The sequence below is a fragment of the Erigeron canadensis genome, chromosome 2 (assembly GCF_010389155.1).
Source record: "Erigeron canadensis isolate Cc75 chromosome 2, C_canadensis_v1, whole genome shotgun sequence".
NCBI lineage: Eukaryota > Viridiplantae > Streptophyta > Magnoliopsida > Asterales > Asteraceae > Erigeron > Erigeron canadensis.
Window position 1 is genome coordinate 29,877,638 of NC_057762.1, and position 18,510 is coordinate 29,896,147.

Below are 18,510 nucleotides of genomic sequence, written 5' to 3' on the forward strand. Positions count from 1 at the left end.
TAATCAAATGAATAATTTTAAACCTCATGACATCCAAGTTTTAAACCACATGTCATATCCATTTGTACATATCAATGCTAAATTTTGATTCTCCAGACCACCAAAACCTAAACCACCCACTTTTTTACCTGACGATTGTCTTCCAGTTAATCCGTTTCATTTCATTTTCCGAGTTCGACCCCCCTCCTCCCTCAGCCCTTCCACGCACAAAAAAAATGAAATTGTGATTTTTATCAATCGAAATAAAGAAAAATAATATATCCTAAATACTTTGAATTGCTGAGTTAGAATCCATCATAGGCAACACATTAGTATTGAGTTTAGATTTTTTTCTATAATAACTTTGCAAAATTTATGGAATATAACAATAGATGGAGTCTGACTCCAATTTTTGTACAATGTAAGGGTATATTTCAAAATATTAATAAATAAAGAATACATACAAACATTGACTTTGTTGTCATAAGTCTCTTATTTAAAAGTACGTCACTTGGTTGGAAACATTAGTCATGAGATAAACCTTTATATTGGTAGAGTAAAAACTTTGAGTTGTTTTGATTTTTAATAAAATAGGGGGAAAAAAAAGAGGATGGAAAAATGGTTTCTTTTTTATTTGGGTAAATATACAGTACATTGATAATATTGTTGTATGTAAAAACATTATATTTTTTTTCAAATTTTTTTATAACAGTAATCATAATAGTCACACATATTTACAAGCTAAATTATATATCATTAATTTATATAATTAATTTTATTTTGTTTAATAGAGCGTAACTTCACTGTCACCACATGCTCTAAAATTGCAGATAAATGTTAAAGGTTGATGTTCCCAAAGTTGTCACTCACCTAAGTTAAACTCGGCCTTCTCAACACTGGAGTTGATAATTTGACTAAACCGGACATTATATGTGTATATATATATATATATATATATATATAACTTGACTTTTTTATCAATAGAAAATTGATCTAAATATTTTAATGAAACATATCTCAAATATTTCAATTAAAATATGTTGTATTTTTTATATGATATTAACTATTATTCTATTGGATAAGATATAAGATAAAGAATATTATTTTGTTATCTCTAAATATATATTAAAGAAAAACCTTAGTTATAATTGAAGAAGTATGAACCCTTGGATAAATTTTAACTTTTATTTAGAGTCATTAGATCAAATGATGATATTATATATCTTATTTAACTTTTTTAGATTTAATATAATTTTATTAAATTTAAGTTATTATTACTTTCTTATTTAAACTTGTAGACATTAATAATTAATGTTTTTAATGTTATAATTATGGAAACTAATAATTTTTTTTTATTTTGCATCATTTTTTATCTATAAAATTAATTTTTAATGTTATTATAATAAAATTTTCTTTTTTAATGTAATACGTTTATATTAATTTGACTATTTTTATCAATAGAAAACTGATCTATATATTTTAAATGAAATATATCTCAAATATTTCAATTAAAATATGTTGTGTTTTTTTTATATGATATTAACTATTATTCTATTGGATAAGATATAAGATAAAGAATATTATTTTGTTATCTCTAAATATATATTAAAAAGAAAACTTAATTATAATTGAAAAAGTATGGACCTTAGAAAAATTTTAACTTTTATTTAGAGTCATTAGATTAAATTATGATATCATATATATTATTTTAACTTTTTTATATTTAATATAATTTTATTAAATTTAAGTTATTATTACTTCTTTATTTAAATTTGTAGACATTAATAATTAATGTTTTTAATGATATAATTATGAAAACTAATATTTTTTTATTTTGCATCATTTTTTATCTATAAAATTAATTTTTAATGTTATTACAATAAAATTTTCTTTTTTTAATGTAATACGTTTATATTATAAGTTATATTTTTGTATAAGATTTTTATCATATAACGAATAAAATTTGGTTATAAGGATTTTTGTATAGGATTTTTATCATATAACATTTTTATTAAATCAATGTTTTAAAAACTGGACCGGAGTCAAAACGACCTTCTTAATAAAAAACTAAAAAACAAATATGGAGTCTATAGTAAGCTATCACAATTATATATCAAAAAAATAATTGTATAAATATTGCAATGTATTATGCATAATTTCAAGTTATATTAACATAACATACGATATATGGATTGATAATTAAATTGCTTAAAAATTTTAGTGTATAACTAAATTATTCGAGCAAAACATTAAAACACAAGTGCAATGACAGTGCAGAAATATCCGGATGAATGGAAGACATCCAAAAAAACAAAAATTTTACTTAGCGGGATCTCTAATGGATGATGTATCCATTTTTCAAAACTGTGGTTAAATAACACACAAATATATATGAGAGACAATGACTAAGGTTTGTTACAAAAGCGAACTTCATGCCTAAAAGTGAACTGTCTGGTCACTGTTAAGGGGAATCTAATCGACGACTGATGTAACTTCATGTTTTCTAGTCATTTAATTCTTACCTGGTTAAATATTTGGCAACTTATAATACCATAAAAATTTAACATGTCATTAATTATATATGTTTCATGCGTATTACGCGAGTATTAATCTAGTTAGGATATATATTAGCTATTAATATAATAATATATTAAAAAAAATATTAATTATTATTCTATTAGATATATATATATATATATATTAGCTATAATTTTTGATTTGTTGATTAAAATTATAGGTAAAAAGTGTAAATTTATGATAGAAAACCAAAAAGTGTAAATTAAATTTAAAGAGGTATATATATTAGCTATTATTTTTGATTTCTTAATTAAAATTATCAGGTAAAGAATGTATATTTGTGATGGAAAATTAAAAAATGTATGTTAAATTTAAAGGGTTATTTTTGTGATGGAAAACCAAAAAATGTATATTAAATTTAAAGGGGTATTTTTTGTATAATCATAACAAGTATAAGTATTAATATTGCCATTTATGAAAGATAAAATAATTAAATTTGATCTAGTGGCACTAAATTAAAGATGGAATTTATCCAAGGTCATATATATATATATATATATATAGGGTAAGGTTCAATTAAGAACAATTTAAATTGGAAGAACCATGAGAACCACTATATTATAACTTGATGTTCATATGTGATAGGTATATGTGAACATATTCGTTCACATAGGTTCATTTGAGAAACATTCATATATGAACATAGGTAATATTAGTTATAACTTGACATGTTCATATGTGCATGAATTTGTTCACATAGACTATTCACATATGAACACCAAGTTATAATTAAAAGGTTATCATGGTTCTTCCAATTCAAAGGGTTCTCATTTGAACCTTTTCCTATATATATATATAGTGAAAAGTTATTTTGAGAACTCTTTTTTTTGCGAGAACCTTTGAGAACTTTTCAAATCAAACCCTACCGATGATTATTCTTTACATAAAAATTGTTTTTTGATTGGTTTTTGAATAATTTATGTGTAATTTTGAAATTTATAATTGTGTGAAGGCATGGATTATCATCCGTTATACAATTATGTGGAGATTTGGATTCTTGATCACATGTGCACGAATATTGCTATGATTACATGTGATCGACTTGCATACATGTGATCATAGCTAATATTCGTGCACATGTGATCAAGAATCCAAATCTCTACATAATTGTATAACGGATGATAATTCATGCCTCCACACAATTATAAACTTCAAAATTACACATAAGTTATTCAGAAAACAGTCAAAAAACAATTTTCATGTAAAGAACAATCATCGGTTGAGCTTGATTTGAAAAGTTCTTAAAGATTCTCAAAATAACTTTACTATATATATATATATATATATATTGTTGCACCTGTATTCATTAATTTAAATATAAAACAACTGCACCTAGAAGGCTACAAAAACATCAACCCACACCAGGGACTCGGAAACGCATTACCGAAGACTAGAGACATATGTGTTTGACTCCTTGACCTGTAATTTAGCATATATAGAAGAACTTCATATGTCATATTAATTAATTAATCATCAACATTTATATTGTATATTTGAAAGTGATTGACATACTACTATCAGAATATGCTGCAAAGGCCATAAGCAACTCTCAAAAAAGGTCAAGTCAACATACATTTATTTTGATTTGCTCGCGTGAGCAGAAACTTTAAAACTCACGTTTCCAAGAAAGGACATAATAAAATTTTCATATATTGCGATTACATTTTGTTATTTTGTTATTAATGTTTGATAAAGATATATATGTTTATTTAAGGGCAATACAATAACCACGTTTAAAAGTCTATAGTATCAAGTATTATATGTTTATTTTGTGCAAAACAAACTAAAAATAAAGAAAGAAAAACATTAGCAAGAAATTAACCAAACTAAGAACGTAAAAAACCAAAACGAAACGCAAGGCGGCACACTCTGAACAGTGAAACAGGAAGATGCATAGCAGGTTATTTTTGAAACCAAAGGTCATGCCACTATTAATCGTCGTGACCTTTTAATATATGAAATCCTAAATATAATACACGTTGTAATAAAAATGGAAAAGAAACATATGAAGTAGGATGGTTTTGGGTATGAGAATGTAATGAGAAATATATTATGTTTTGTAACGAACTACTCAGGTGTTTATTATATATGTTTATGTTTTGTAATGTACGAATCGGGTGTGTATTATATGTGATGAACTTTCGGATCCCATTTATTGAATGTACAGGTTTAGGGACTATGAAAAGAAAAAAACTTGTTCGGCATTTTAGACCTCCTGTCATTCGCGAGTAATACACATAATTTTTATCGTTTAAAAGATACAAGTTTATTTGTAAAAGCTTTTCAAGCAATTAAAATACACTACTAGTTTGAGAGACTCACCTTGAGTGTTAGAGGCAAATCTCAACTCAAAAGCTGTGGTTAATGAAAAAACAAACATTTACTATTGATTAGGTTGAAAGAGAAACAAACAAACAATCGGTGTTTTCTTAAACTTCAAAAGCTTGATGGTTATGCTTGGTATAAGCTTTTTAAAGCTTTATCTTTTTATTTTAAACTTAAAGCCTCATATAATGTTGATAGCTTGTTTGAATGTAATTAACTTTAGCTTTATTTGGAAAAAAAAAACCTTCCAAAATGAAATAGTGATTGAAGTAACGTTTCGGAAGCTGTTAGTTTAAATGAAACTTTTAATTTTTAAAATTACACAAATACCTCTTAAAGTTGTAGATACAGCTAACATACCAAACACTTTAAAAAATAAAAGCTCTAGTTAACAGTTTTGTTTAAAGGTTGTTAATATATGAGCACATAAACACATAACAATTCATAAGTACGCAGCGGATAAGAACGTATATGCAATCAAATTAATTAATAAAGAAAATTGAATATATGTACTGTGACATCCGTCACCAAAACTAGTAATTTATTATAGTCTCTAACTTACATTCCAAATTTCTTGACTAGTTAATATGCCTATATAGTATAACAAGCATAGAAATGTGGTGATCATTTCCAATATGGGATTTCTATTACTTGAATTTCAAAAGTTTAGGATTGAGATATTTGATTTTCCTAAACATAGATGACTATAACTATCCCCGAAATTTCTAGACTTGTAGTTGTTAGTCATATTTATTTCTAGACATTGATAAATTAGTATACGCTATTTAGCGGTGAACGAAATCAATAATTATGAAAATAATATATAATTAGTATAAGTAGTAAGATGGTAATAGTAATAGTAAAATATCATATGTTTAGTAAAAAATTTTAGTCATATATATATTACAACAATTTATGGTGAGCAAGGAATTTTAATTCCATTAGAATTCTTATGTTGCATTAAGTCTAATCATAAACTAACTAAAACACTTATCTCCATATATATATATATAATAACTATAACCTAAATAATAATAAAAAAAAACCAAAACCTTTTTTTGATTCTTTTTCTTCTCTTTGGTCGATCAACACCAAAGCACCACAACATCAAATATTTTTTATTTTTTTATTAATCATCTCATTGTCAAAGCAAACTTTGGTAAGTTTAATTATAATTCTATTGAATCTTGATTTAAATTACAATTAATAATAAAATTCTTAAGATTATATTCTATTCTTTTTTTAAGGTATCTAAGAAGAAGATCATCAATCTTGGGGTAAAATCACTTATATTCTCTTTTCATATATATTAGTCTTTTTATTTATTAAATATATATATATAAGCATATATTTTCTTTTATTTATTAATTTTTATTTATAAGTAACCTATTTGATGAATATATATTATGGAAAATTTATAATAATGAATGAAAGGGTTTTTTTTAAGGTTAAATCAAAAGCTTGAAGTATAAATCATATTAATGTTAAAAGTTTATGTATTTATTGTATTATAATAATTAATGTAATTAGAGAAATTCAATTATGAAGGCATGGAAATCATAATAACACATGTAAATAGGTGTTGGAAAGATTTGAAAGTTTATATATGAATATTAGTTGTAGTAGTCTTTAAAACAGTAAGTTTGGGTTATTTCAGAATCTGGACAGATTCTGTTTGTTAACTTTGAAATGTCGTATCTTGGTCATGGAAGATGGTTAAGTCACGTTTTTGGTGTCTAAAATTAATTTCAGGAAGTCTACTTTCTGGTGGAAGTGGTTTCGTGTCAAAATATGAAGTTTAAGGTTGTCAAACGAATTTTATAACAAAACTGCGCAAAGCTGAGTTTTCAGAACAGATTTAGGTCGACTTCAAATAGTCATATCTTGGTCGATTTTATGAACTGGAAGATTATTTTTTTCCAGAAACATTTTTAAGATGTTAAGAGTGTACAGTAAAAATTTGGATTTTTTTTTTAACTTCGAAGGCCCTTAACTTTTATAAAACTTTTCTGTGCGCAAACAGTGAATTTATTAACTAGTCTGTAATTATCGAATTTTTAAAAATAGTTCAAGAACAAAATAAATTCTATAAAAATTCATTTAAGTATCTAACACATAAAAGTTACTGTGGTAAAAATTTAAGGACTTGTTTAGTTCGGGTGATCTAGAATAAAAATTGATAAAGTTACTAAAAATTTCAGCGAATAAGAGCTTGTAGAACTAAATCATAAATCATTAAAACAAATACTCTATATTAAGTTATGTGACTTGTAACTTAATAATAGATGACAAATCAGTTGGGAATATTTTGAAAGTAGCCATATATGTATATATCATCAAATACGGGTTACAATGGATGGTTCTTGACCATGTCCATAATTGTAACTTGTTCATATATATGTTGTGTAGATTCTAGCGACCTTGTTGGACTTTGCATAACTACTTGCTTGTTGAGGTGAGTTTCGTGGCCCCTTTTTATTTTATTTTTTTGGGGGAAAATGATGCTCAAAACACTTTTCATTTCTTTACTAGTTGTGCCAAAACTTGTTTGTTTTCATGGACAAATACGTGTAATTATGAAATTGTGTATGCTAGCTTGCCTGTATTGATTTCTTTGATGCAATAGATGTCTTTTGATATCTATTGAAGACTATTGGAAAACTATCGACCAACTTTATACTCCAGCTGGTAGTTGTTGGTATTTAAAGCATGATTGAGTTGTTGGCAAGAGTGATGGGGATTGTGTTGTTGGATAACTATGATGGCATTGATCAGTATTTGGGTTGCATACAGGCTGCTACATGTTTATATTTACACTATTGTCCAAAACTTGATATATCATGCACAGCAAACTCATTTGTATTCCTTTAAACCTACGAACTCACCAACGTTATGTTGACATTTTCGAGCATTCATTTTCAGGTGATAACAATGCTTAAGAAGATTGACCTTATGGACTTTAGGAAGACCAATAAAGAGATCCTTCATGGACTCCTAGATTGCATGTGAAACATTGAACACTATTTGCAATTGTTACTTCTTTGCTATTTGAGGCGTGTTGCCTAGACTTTCCGTTTGTGAAAATTACATTTATTTGAATTTCATTTAGTATGACTCTATTATAAAGTCCATGTGCTATAACTATATCTTTTCGTCATATCCTACGATTCCGCCTAAGGTGGGGTGTGACATGTACCTTTTTGCGTAAGCTTTCAATAAGATAATAATAATATTGATATTATTATTGATTAGGGTTTAAAGTAAAACTCTTTTACGATCGCATACTTGACACCCCTATATCGTATGCTAGTATCCGATCACGAATTACAATCCTTTGTCTTATTCCTTTGAAGTCGAAAACCACAAAACCCAAAACCCTTTTGTTGCTTACTTTCGGTCGAACCCAAAAGAGAAGAGAAGAGATTTTCACAATTGATTGTATTGTGAATTGTTTGTGAAAACTCATGGAATTAGCCTTTTATTTATAGGCTAATATGTAAGGGTTTTTACCTTGGTGAACAAGCAATCATAAAGGCTTTAGGAAATAATACTAATTCCTAATTTCACTTTTACACCTCCTCTTTTAATTAATTAAACACTATTAAATATTTAATTTGGTTTAATTGATCATATCATGATCATATTAATTAAAATATTACAGTTAATACATTAATTAATTATATAGAGTTTACGTGTCATTTTGTGTGACCCCGTAGGCTTAAATAATTTCCAGACATGCGTTTATTTAACGTGATTACATATTACAACTCAAAATTCCAACTAAAACTACAGTTACAAGATACAAGTCATACAACTACTAGCTACAGTTACTTTTTTCAAACATATTAAATTATTTTGAAGACTTTTTAAATTACTAAAAAACTTCTATTTGGTAAGAAAAAAAAACTAGACAGGGTCAGATGCTCTAACCAAAGGGAGACATTGAATGGGACAGGATGATTTGCAGTCCTGCGTAAGATCACCACATCGGTAATGCTCCATGCTCTTAGAAGCAAACACACAACTTGAATTGAGGTAATATCAAACGAATTTCATATTATGATTTATGAAAGTGCAAAAAGATACCAAATGATCGAAAAAAACAAATCCACCTACAAGTTGGATCCAACCAGCAACATTACCTTAAGCATAATCAACGCAAGATGCTCGTTATTTGTTTGAGACGTCTATTGAGTTGTCTCGAGAAAAACCTTTTGCTGAGGAAATCAATGGAAACAAACATATTGTCAAAAGCAAAGGTAAATCATGAGATAAAATGTTATCGACTTTTAGCAAACCCTTTAGACAAATAGTTTCGGTTTGGGCCAAGCTCAAGCCCATTGTCAAATGCAAAGCCCTGTCGGCAACCGATGTAATAGACTTTTACCCTTTTATTTTTCTGTCGATATTAAGTCCAATTTGAAATCGTGTTGATCACTGCAGCCCTATACTTTAAAATAAAAAAAATTCATCATGAAATCAAACCAATTGTAACAAAAACGATATTTAGCTAGCTTACTAGTTATTACAATGTGTAACACATAAATTCAGTAAGGTTCTACTAGAAAACCAATTAGTTAAGAAAAGAATAATAGCCCATTTATTTGTTACATCTTTCAAAAAAAAAAAAAATGGAATTGACTTTTCAGTTTTCACCTAATAATACTTCTTTTGAACCTATGTATATATGTGATTTTTCTTTCGGTGGCTTGCTGAAAGATTTTTAATATAATTTTTGTTATAAAAGAAAAACAGAAACAAATGATGAGTTAAAAAGACAGACTAGGGTTCAAATCCTGACTAGGTGTCATGATATTTTTTCAATAGAAATTAATGGTATATAAGTTTAATGTGTTGACCAATCATCAATAGATGAATTAGTATATGGTGGAGTTTGAGCCTAAGGGGTATTGAGTTCAAATCTTGATGTGAGTAGAATAATTAAAGTAATGGAGACAGAATGTTTCCTTTAAAATTGGAGTTGGATATATGCATAATCATGCTATTGCGTCCAAATTTATTGTTTTAAAAAAAAAAGTTTATTATGTTTCTAAAAAAATGATAGATGCGGACACAAAGATGTTTTTTGAAAATGAACGTCACCATGGAAGGATAAAGTCGAAACAATAAACGGATGAACTCAAAAAGCGAAACTCTTTTTCATCGAACCGCATTCAAGATATGAAAGGCATTCCTAACTAATTTATATAAATAGAAACTCCTCATTGTCGCCTTTTGCGGTTTTGAGCCACAATACATCGACGATGTATGGGGGAGGTTATAATTTATATAGATAGAAACTGCTCAATGCCGCCTTCTGCGGTTTTGAGCCACAATACATCGACGGTGTATGGGGAGGTTATAATGTAGGCACACCTTACCTCTACCTAAGTAGGCTGCTTTCAGTTTCTACTTAAATGGTAGGAAAAAACCTCCAACCTTTGCATGGGATGAGAATCGAACCTATGACCTCTGACTTCAGAGGGTATGGTGTTTACCACTGATTCAAACCATGTTATTTTTATATAAATCTTTTTCTTAAAAGAAATCTTTGTTTCAAAAACATACACTTTTCTAAGAAGCTATAATATACTTTTTGAATGTTTTTCATTTTTTAAAATTTTGAAACATTAAATTGTATTAACTCTCTTTTACACCCTCGTCCAAGCCCCGTCACCCCTCGCCCCCACCCCGTCAGTATCAGCGGCGGAAGATGAACCCCTTTGTGAGGGGGTAAAAAAATTTTCCCATTTTTTTGAGGGGGTAATGTATATATAAAAAAAAAATTTAACTATAATTTTAAGTAATTGCTAAATAATACCCAAATTTTTGGGGGGCTCTAAACCCCTTCTTGTCCGTTAAATGTTCCGCCCCTGTCCGTCACCCCTCGCTCCTGCACCATCACCTCTCCCCCTTACCCCTCGCCCCAATATCCCACTTAACCAAGTATATTCGAACATGTTTTTTTTATATAATATATTTAAATAACATTTTTTAAGTTTTGAACGCATTTTTAAAATTTTTATTTGTTTTTTAGAAGAAATTAAAAACTCCTATTTTCTATAAAATTAGAAATAAAAAACTAAGAAACATTGTTTTGCATTTGTAGGAGTAGATTATTAGATAGTTTTCATGAGTTATGAGTTTCATCCCAGACATGCATAATTCGAGTGCCCCATATTAACCAATTGGATGTCATTGTAGTATCTCGAATGGTAACTATTAACTACTAACTATTAACATGTTGTTAAAAAAAAAAGGGAAACATCTCCTACAATTTAACGCACCCTAAATCTTCCCAATTACACGCACCTAAAGCATTTTTTGACACATGCATACACGTAATAACACCAAAAACATATACTCAAATATGGACAACGTGAAAATTGCCAGACCATGTTGATTATTTTTGTATGTTTATTGAATGGAAAATGATAATGACAGTCCTTAGACAACCCTAAGGGCTGTTACTAACAACTTATTACATATTTAAAAACTTATATAATATATATTTAAAACTGCCTTTGAATTATCTAACAGTAAGGTATAAATTTTTATGCACCCAATTATTAACAAAACCCTTATTGAATTAGTAAAATAAAAATATATAAAGTTGATAGAATCTTCTAAAATAATAATCGGCAATCTCTAATTTTAAATTTACTGGAGATTGGGAATTTATTAATTCTTATGCACTACTGGAAATTAAACTAACGTCTAATATCAATTATTTAAGCTACTTAGCTACACCTTTCACATACTATTATATTATGAACATTCGTTTTGGCGCCTTTTGGATGCTCTTGTTTTTTATTTCATTATTTTGTTACTCGACAATTGTATATTGTATTATTAATATTAATAATAATGTTAATTTACAATACAACTTGCTGGAGTCATCCCTGTTTATTTCAGGTCATGGGATTGACTCTCTAAAGTGACATGTCCAGAGGGATTTTTCTTTAAATCACCTGTAACGACTTATAGTCTACATTTTCTAATCTAGAGTACATGCAAGGCTTCATCATTATACGGTAAGATGTCCCCTAATTTTGAATACCGACTTACTGTTCGAAACAAATAATATTCTTTCAAACACTTTGCTTCAATAAAATAAATGCAACAACTTAAGGGACCTACAAATTTTAAAGCGTAAAACATTAGTTATATACAGTTGAGAATGTGGTAAAAAGGTAAAATGACTAAACGTATCTCCGCACGATGTGGCGGCGATGGTGGTAGTGATGACGGTGTGTCGTCATGTGTGGACGGAGGCAGTGGTGGCGGCGATGTGTGAGGTGACGGTGGTGGTGGTTGTAATGTGGTGATAAATGTAAAATTAATTGATGTAAGAGAGGTTAAGATGGTTATATAAGGGTTGGAGTACCTAAGTTGTAAGTTTTTTTTTATTAAGAGTATTATAGTTATATAGGTAGAAATGTTTAAAATTCATGAATAAATAAGAGGAATAATATGATTATTTGAAAGTCTTAATTGTTTAAAAGGGTTTGTTTGTTTTATATAGTAGCATAGAATTATGGAAAATGATCAATCTTCCTAAAAAAAACTCTTAATGTCATAAACATTTAACATATGTCACTTATTATTTTTCTTTATCTCCATCTTGATTTTTACATGTGACATTATCGATAATTTTTAAACGGGATTTGCTAACTAGTGCCTCTAGTGCACTAGTTAAAAAACATTTAATGAACTTGTTATTTCCTTATTAAATAAAAATTATATTTAATGTATATTAATTTGTCACGCCCCACCTTAAGCTGAATCGTAGGATATGACGAAATGATTTAACATAGCACATGGAATTTATAATAGAGTCTTGCTAAATGAAATCCAAATAAAAGTAATTTCCACAAGCGGGATAAGTCTAGGCAACACGCCTCAAATAGCAAAAGAAAAATGTAGCAAATAGCAAATAGAGTTCAATGTTCAAATGCAATATAGGAGTCCATGAAGGATCTATTTATTGGTTTTCCTAAAGCCCATATGCTCAGTCTCCTTAACCATTATTATTACCTGAAAATGAATGCTCGAAAATGTCAACATAATGTGGGTGAGTTCGTAGGTTTAAAGTAATACAAATGAATTTGCTGCGCATGATATATGAGGTTTGGACAATAGTGTAAAACATGTAGCAACTTATATGCAAACCAAATACTGATCAATGTCATCATAGTTATCCAACAATACAACCCCAACACTCCTGCCAACAACTCAATCACACATTACCTACCAACAACTACCAGTTGGAGTATAAAGTTGGTTAATAGCTTTCAAATAGTCTTCAATAGATATCGACAGACATCTATTGCCATAAATAGTCTTCAATAGATATCGACACACATCTATTGCATCATAGGAATCAACACAAGCAAACTAGCATACACATTTCATAATTACACGTATTTGTCCAAGAAAACAAACCAGTTCTGGCACAACTAGTAAAGAAATGAAAAGTGTTTTGAGCATCATTTTCCCCCAAAGAAATAATATAAAAAGGGCCACGAAACTCACCTCTATAAGCAAGTAGTTGTGCAAAGTCTAAAATGATCACTAGAATCTACACAACACATATATAAGAACAAGTTACAATTATGGACATGATCAATAACCGTCTATTGTAACCAGTATTTGATTATATGCATATATGGCTACTTTCAAAATATTCACAACTGATTTTTCATATATTATTATGTTACAAGTCACATAACTTAATATAGAGTATTTGTTTTAATGATTTATGATTGAATTCTACAAGCTTATATTCACTGAAATTTTTAGTAACTTTATCTATTTTTTTTATTAGGATGAAACGAACAATTCAAGCTTTCAAATCTTAACTACTGTAACCTCAAAGTGTTATAAACTTACATGAATTTTTACTTAGTTTATTTCACACGTTAACTATTTTTAAAAATTCCTTAATTACAAACTAGTCAGATATTTCATTGTTTGCGCACATAAAAGTTTTATAAAAGTTAAGGACCTTCGGAGCTTCAAAAAATCCAATTTTTTACTGTACACTCTTAATATCTGAAAAATGTTTCTGGAAAAAATAAACTTCCAGTTCATAAAATCGACCAAGATATGACTATTTGAAGTCGACTCAATTCTGTTCGGAAAACTCAGTTTTGCGCAGTTATGTTATAAATTCCGTTTGACAACCTTAAACTTCATATATTGACACGAAACCAATTCCACCAGAAAGTAAACTTCCTGAACTTAATTTTAGACACCAAAAACGTGACTTAACCGTCTTCCATGACCAAGATACGACCTTTCAAAGTTAACAAACCGAATCTGTCCATATTCAGAAATAACCCAAACTTACTGTTTTAAAGACTACTACAACTAATATTCATATATAAACTTTTAAATCTTTCAAACACGTTATTATGATTCCCATGTCTTCATATTTAGATTTCTTAAATCACATTAATTATTACGCTACAATTAATACGTATACTTTTAAGATTAATGTGATTTATACTTCAAACTCTTGATTTAACCTTAAAAAGACTTTTACTAGTTATTATAAATTTTGCCATAATATATATTCATCAAATAGGTTATTTATAATATAAGATCAATAAATATGAAGATAAATTTATATATATGAAAAGAAAATGTAAGTATTTTACCCCAAGATTGATGATCCCTCCTTATATACCTTGACAAAATAAAAATATATAATCTATAAGGATTTCATTATAAATTGTAATTTAAATCAAAAGTTCATAAGAATTATAATTAATCTTACCAATAATTTGTTTGACAATGATGATTAAAATAGCTTTGATCTTGTGATTTTTTTTTTCTTTAGTTCGACGGCAGGAAAAACAAAATCAAAGCATTTTAGTTTTATTTAGGGTATTTGATTTATATATATATATATATATATATATATTATAGAGATAAATGTTTGATATAGTTTATATTTAGACTTAATCCATCACAAGTATTCTAGTAGATTTGAAATTCGTTTTTGACCGACATTTTGATGGCATTGTCACTCGTTATATACTCTTTGTATTTTTTATTTTATTTTAAATATGTGTTTCATAAGGATTACTTAGTTATCCATAACTTTGCTTAATTAAGTTGTTGTTATCATTATTATTGTAACATGTAACATGCATTAAAATGAGAATTGAGATCCCTGTTGTTAGTCGAACCAATCTAACAGGAGGTTATCCTCCATATTTTATATATAGTATTTTTATTATATGATGATCTTGTTAGTCTTACATAATTTTTCATATTATAATTTAGTTTTATTATTAATTCACCATATATAGTTATTTTAATTTACTCGGATATTCATAGAATTTATCACACTGCTAAGTAGTGTATAACGATTTATCAACGTCTAGAAATAAATGACTAACAACTACGCGCCTAAAGAGTGCGGAAGTAGTATTAGTCATCTATATTTAAAGGAAGATCAAATGACTAAATCCTAAACTATTGGAATCCAAGAAATAGAAATCCCGTATTGAAAATGATCATTACATTTCTATGTTTGTTATATTATATAGGCACATTGACTAATGAGGAAATTTGAAATGTAAGTTAGAAACTATAATAATTTACCAGTTTTGGTGACGGATGTCACATAATTCAACCTAACAATTTTTATTTTTAAATGAATAATTAATACATATTTAATTAATACATATTTCCATACTTTAGGAAAGTTAGACTTCAATAAATATTTCATTAAATGTATCTTAACTAGTACACTAAGGACACTAGTTAACAAATCTTTTAGAGCCAATGATAACTAGTCCAATTGGTCAGAGGCATCCCAGGTTTTACCCAAGGTCTTGAGTTCGATCCTTAGGAATGACAAGTCTTGGGGTTTTTTCCTCCGAATACTTGTAACGGCTTATGGTCAACATCTCGTTGTCCAGGGTACATGCAAGGCTTCACCATTATATGATGAGGTTTCCTTGATGTCGCATACCAACTGAATGTTCGAAAAAAAAACAAATCTTTTAGATTAAGAAGTTTTTTAGGTTATTTGATGGGAAGTGATATTCGTATCATAACTTTTGATAATTTTACTACACTGTACAACTATTAAAACATACTGTACAAACCAATAATGCATATTTGTGGTAAATATATCAATACTTATTGTACGATTAACGATTCCTTATTTGATTGACAGAATTAATCATTTCCTTCCTTAGAATTATAGATGTATGTTATTGCAAAATGAATATATGATGCACAAATTAATGCGATTGGCACCGTGGCAGTGAGGTCATCAGGTGCTATACTTGGTACATGCACCACGTGAATTATTTTTTCGTTTTAATATATCTATTTCGTAATTTTTATCAACTTGACCTGCAAGTTGCAACCCCCCAATTATATGAAACTTCCACTTGACTTCTTTATCTAATCATCCAATGTCCCACATCAATGTTAACGATATTATGAAAACAGTCCCTGGACTCTTGTTTAATTTGTAGATTTAGGTTCTAGATTTCTCCTTGTACGAATGAACTCATCTAGGCATGTCAAATTGCCAATAATAATCAATGTAGACTAATATAACAAATATCTATGTGAACTTGTTCATCGATGAAACGATGATGGATATAAATAAAGTTAAATATATAAGTATTAGATATGAACAAATGAATGAATTTGGATGAAAATGTATCCTGGATGTGTATCTTTACCCGTTCACCCAAAATAAGAATTATAACTTAACATCATTCATTCTTCATCGGTTATCGATATATATAACCGTTGTGTAAAGATAAATGAAAAATCAAAGTCAGTAACTCGAAGTATGTTTTGCTAACTCCGCCATTTCCAAGTTGTTGTTTTATTTAGGATGAAACATCAAAAAGTCTTAACAAATACTCGTATAACACGAAAAGATCATTTTTGATATAGGGACTATATATGTCAAACGAAATTGCCAATAGATGATATATCCAAATTCAATAACTAATGTTTTTATAACTTTATGTCCCTATATAAACACCTTGTTATCAACTTTCTTCAAGTCTTCAAAGATAAAATCCAAAACCCACTTCTTAAAATTCCAAAAAAACCTCAAAAATGATGCAAACAGAAGCTTTTCCAGCGACTGTTCCCGGCGAACTTCCGGTGTTTTGCCGGAGCACAAGCTTTAGCAGTCTCATGCCATGCTTATTTGAAAACTGGGGTGACTTGCCATTAAAAGTTGATGACTCAGAAGATATGGTAATTTATGGCATTTTACGTGACGCTGTTAGTGCTGGCTGGACGCCATTTAATTTCCCGGCCAAAAATAATTTAGCCGAGAAAATAGCAAAAATGGAGCCAGCTCCACAAGTCGTGGAGCCGCATAAAACCACTACAAAAAATGTAGCGGTTTTGTCCCTAGTAAGGGGGAAGCATTACCGAGGGGTAAGGCAAAGGCCTTGGGGTAAGTTTGCAGCCGAGATAAGGGACCCAGCTAAAAATGGAGCCAGAGTATGGCTTGGGACTTATGAGACGGCTGAGGAAGCCGCTATTGCCTATGACATAGCCGCGTTCAGAATGCGCGGCTCTAAGGCTTTATTAAATTTCCCACAAAGGATTGGGTTGAATGAGCCAGAGCCGATTAGGGTGACCTCAAAAAAGAGGTCACCGGAGAGTTCCGCTTCTGATAGTGGCTCGGGAAAGAGGAGAAATACGAAAGTATCGACAGCTGAGCCAGTGGAGCCGGAAGTACAAAGCCGATCACCAAATGAGCTAGACTAAATACATAAATGCCAAGTGGGTTGCAAGTGTGGTTTGTTAGATGCCAGTTTGGACCACATTTGGGGGGGGGGGGTTTCCATAAGAGGGTCCGACCCGAACTTACAAGATACCCGGCCCTGAATTTGCTTTTGCGAAAATGGTGCATAAGCCTTGCCAATGGAATATGACATCATTCATCTCAATGGTTGTGTACAAGGGGTGATGTCATAAATGGAATTCGAAGGCATTTTGGAGATTGGTATAAGTCTACAACCAGAAACGGCTCTATCAAGCAATTGATTTTGATCATATGTTAAAACATAAAACGACGTCATAAATGTCAAAAGTACATAATATTGTAACTTTGGATATATTTTAATCTTATTTTGGTGTGTGTAAATAATAGAAGCAACGTGTGCAATTTTTTCATTGTGTTTATTACGAGTAATATCTTATTAGAAATAAATAAATAAATTTGTTTGGTTGACAACTTGACACGAAATAAATGCCTTGGGAAATCAGGCATCTAATTTGTGTTATTGTGGGCCAATTTTATTTTGATATACCAGCTTGCTACATTTAGCAATCTGTGAATAGCAGGAGTAACAGTACAGTATTGTGAATTTTTTTTGGGTTTTTATAAGTTTCAGATAAAACTAGAGGCAAATATCTAACCAAACATGAGGCTTCTAAGAGATTGCTTCGTCTAAATATGAAATTAAAACAATCACTTCCAAATTAAAAAACCTCTAACTGAATCAAGAGATCGTAGGTTTTCAAAAGTTTTCTTCACAAAAACAAACAAGGCCTGAGTTATTAATAAAGAGGTAAAAGGTCCTTCAGCTACGCTTCAAGTTTGTTAAACTTGATAATATCATATCC

At 29.2% G+C, this 18,510-nt stretch overlaps 1 protein-coding gene across 1 annotated transcript; it reads left to right on the plus strand.

The window, feature by feature from the left end:
* The first annotated feature begins 16,889 nt into the window (after positions 1-16,889).
* On the plus strand, positions 16,890-18,057 carry LOC122586524 (ethylene-responsive transcription factor 2-like). Its single transcript, XM_043758511.1, has one exon. It carries the CDS (start codon positions 16,984-16,986, stop codon positions 17,647-17,649), a length of 666 nt encoding a protein of 221 aa, XP_043614446.1. The 5' UTR covers positions 16,890-16,983; the 3' UTR covers positions 17,650-18,057.
* Positions 18,058-18,510: the final 453 nt, after the last annotated feature.

What these genes read in the sequence shown, in the direction of transcription:
- LOC122586524 (XM_043758511.1), top strand. Translation starts at nt 16,984, where the DNA reads ATGATGCAAACAGAAGCTTTTCCAGCGACTGTTCCCGGCGAACTTCCG.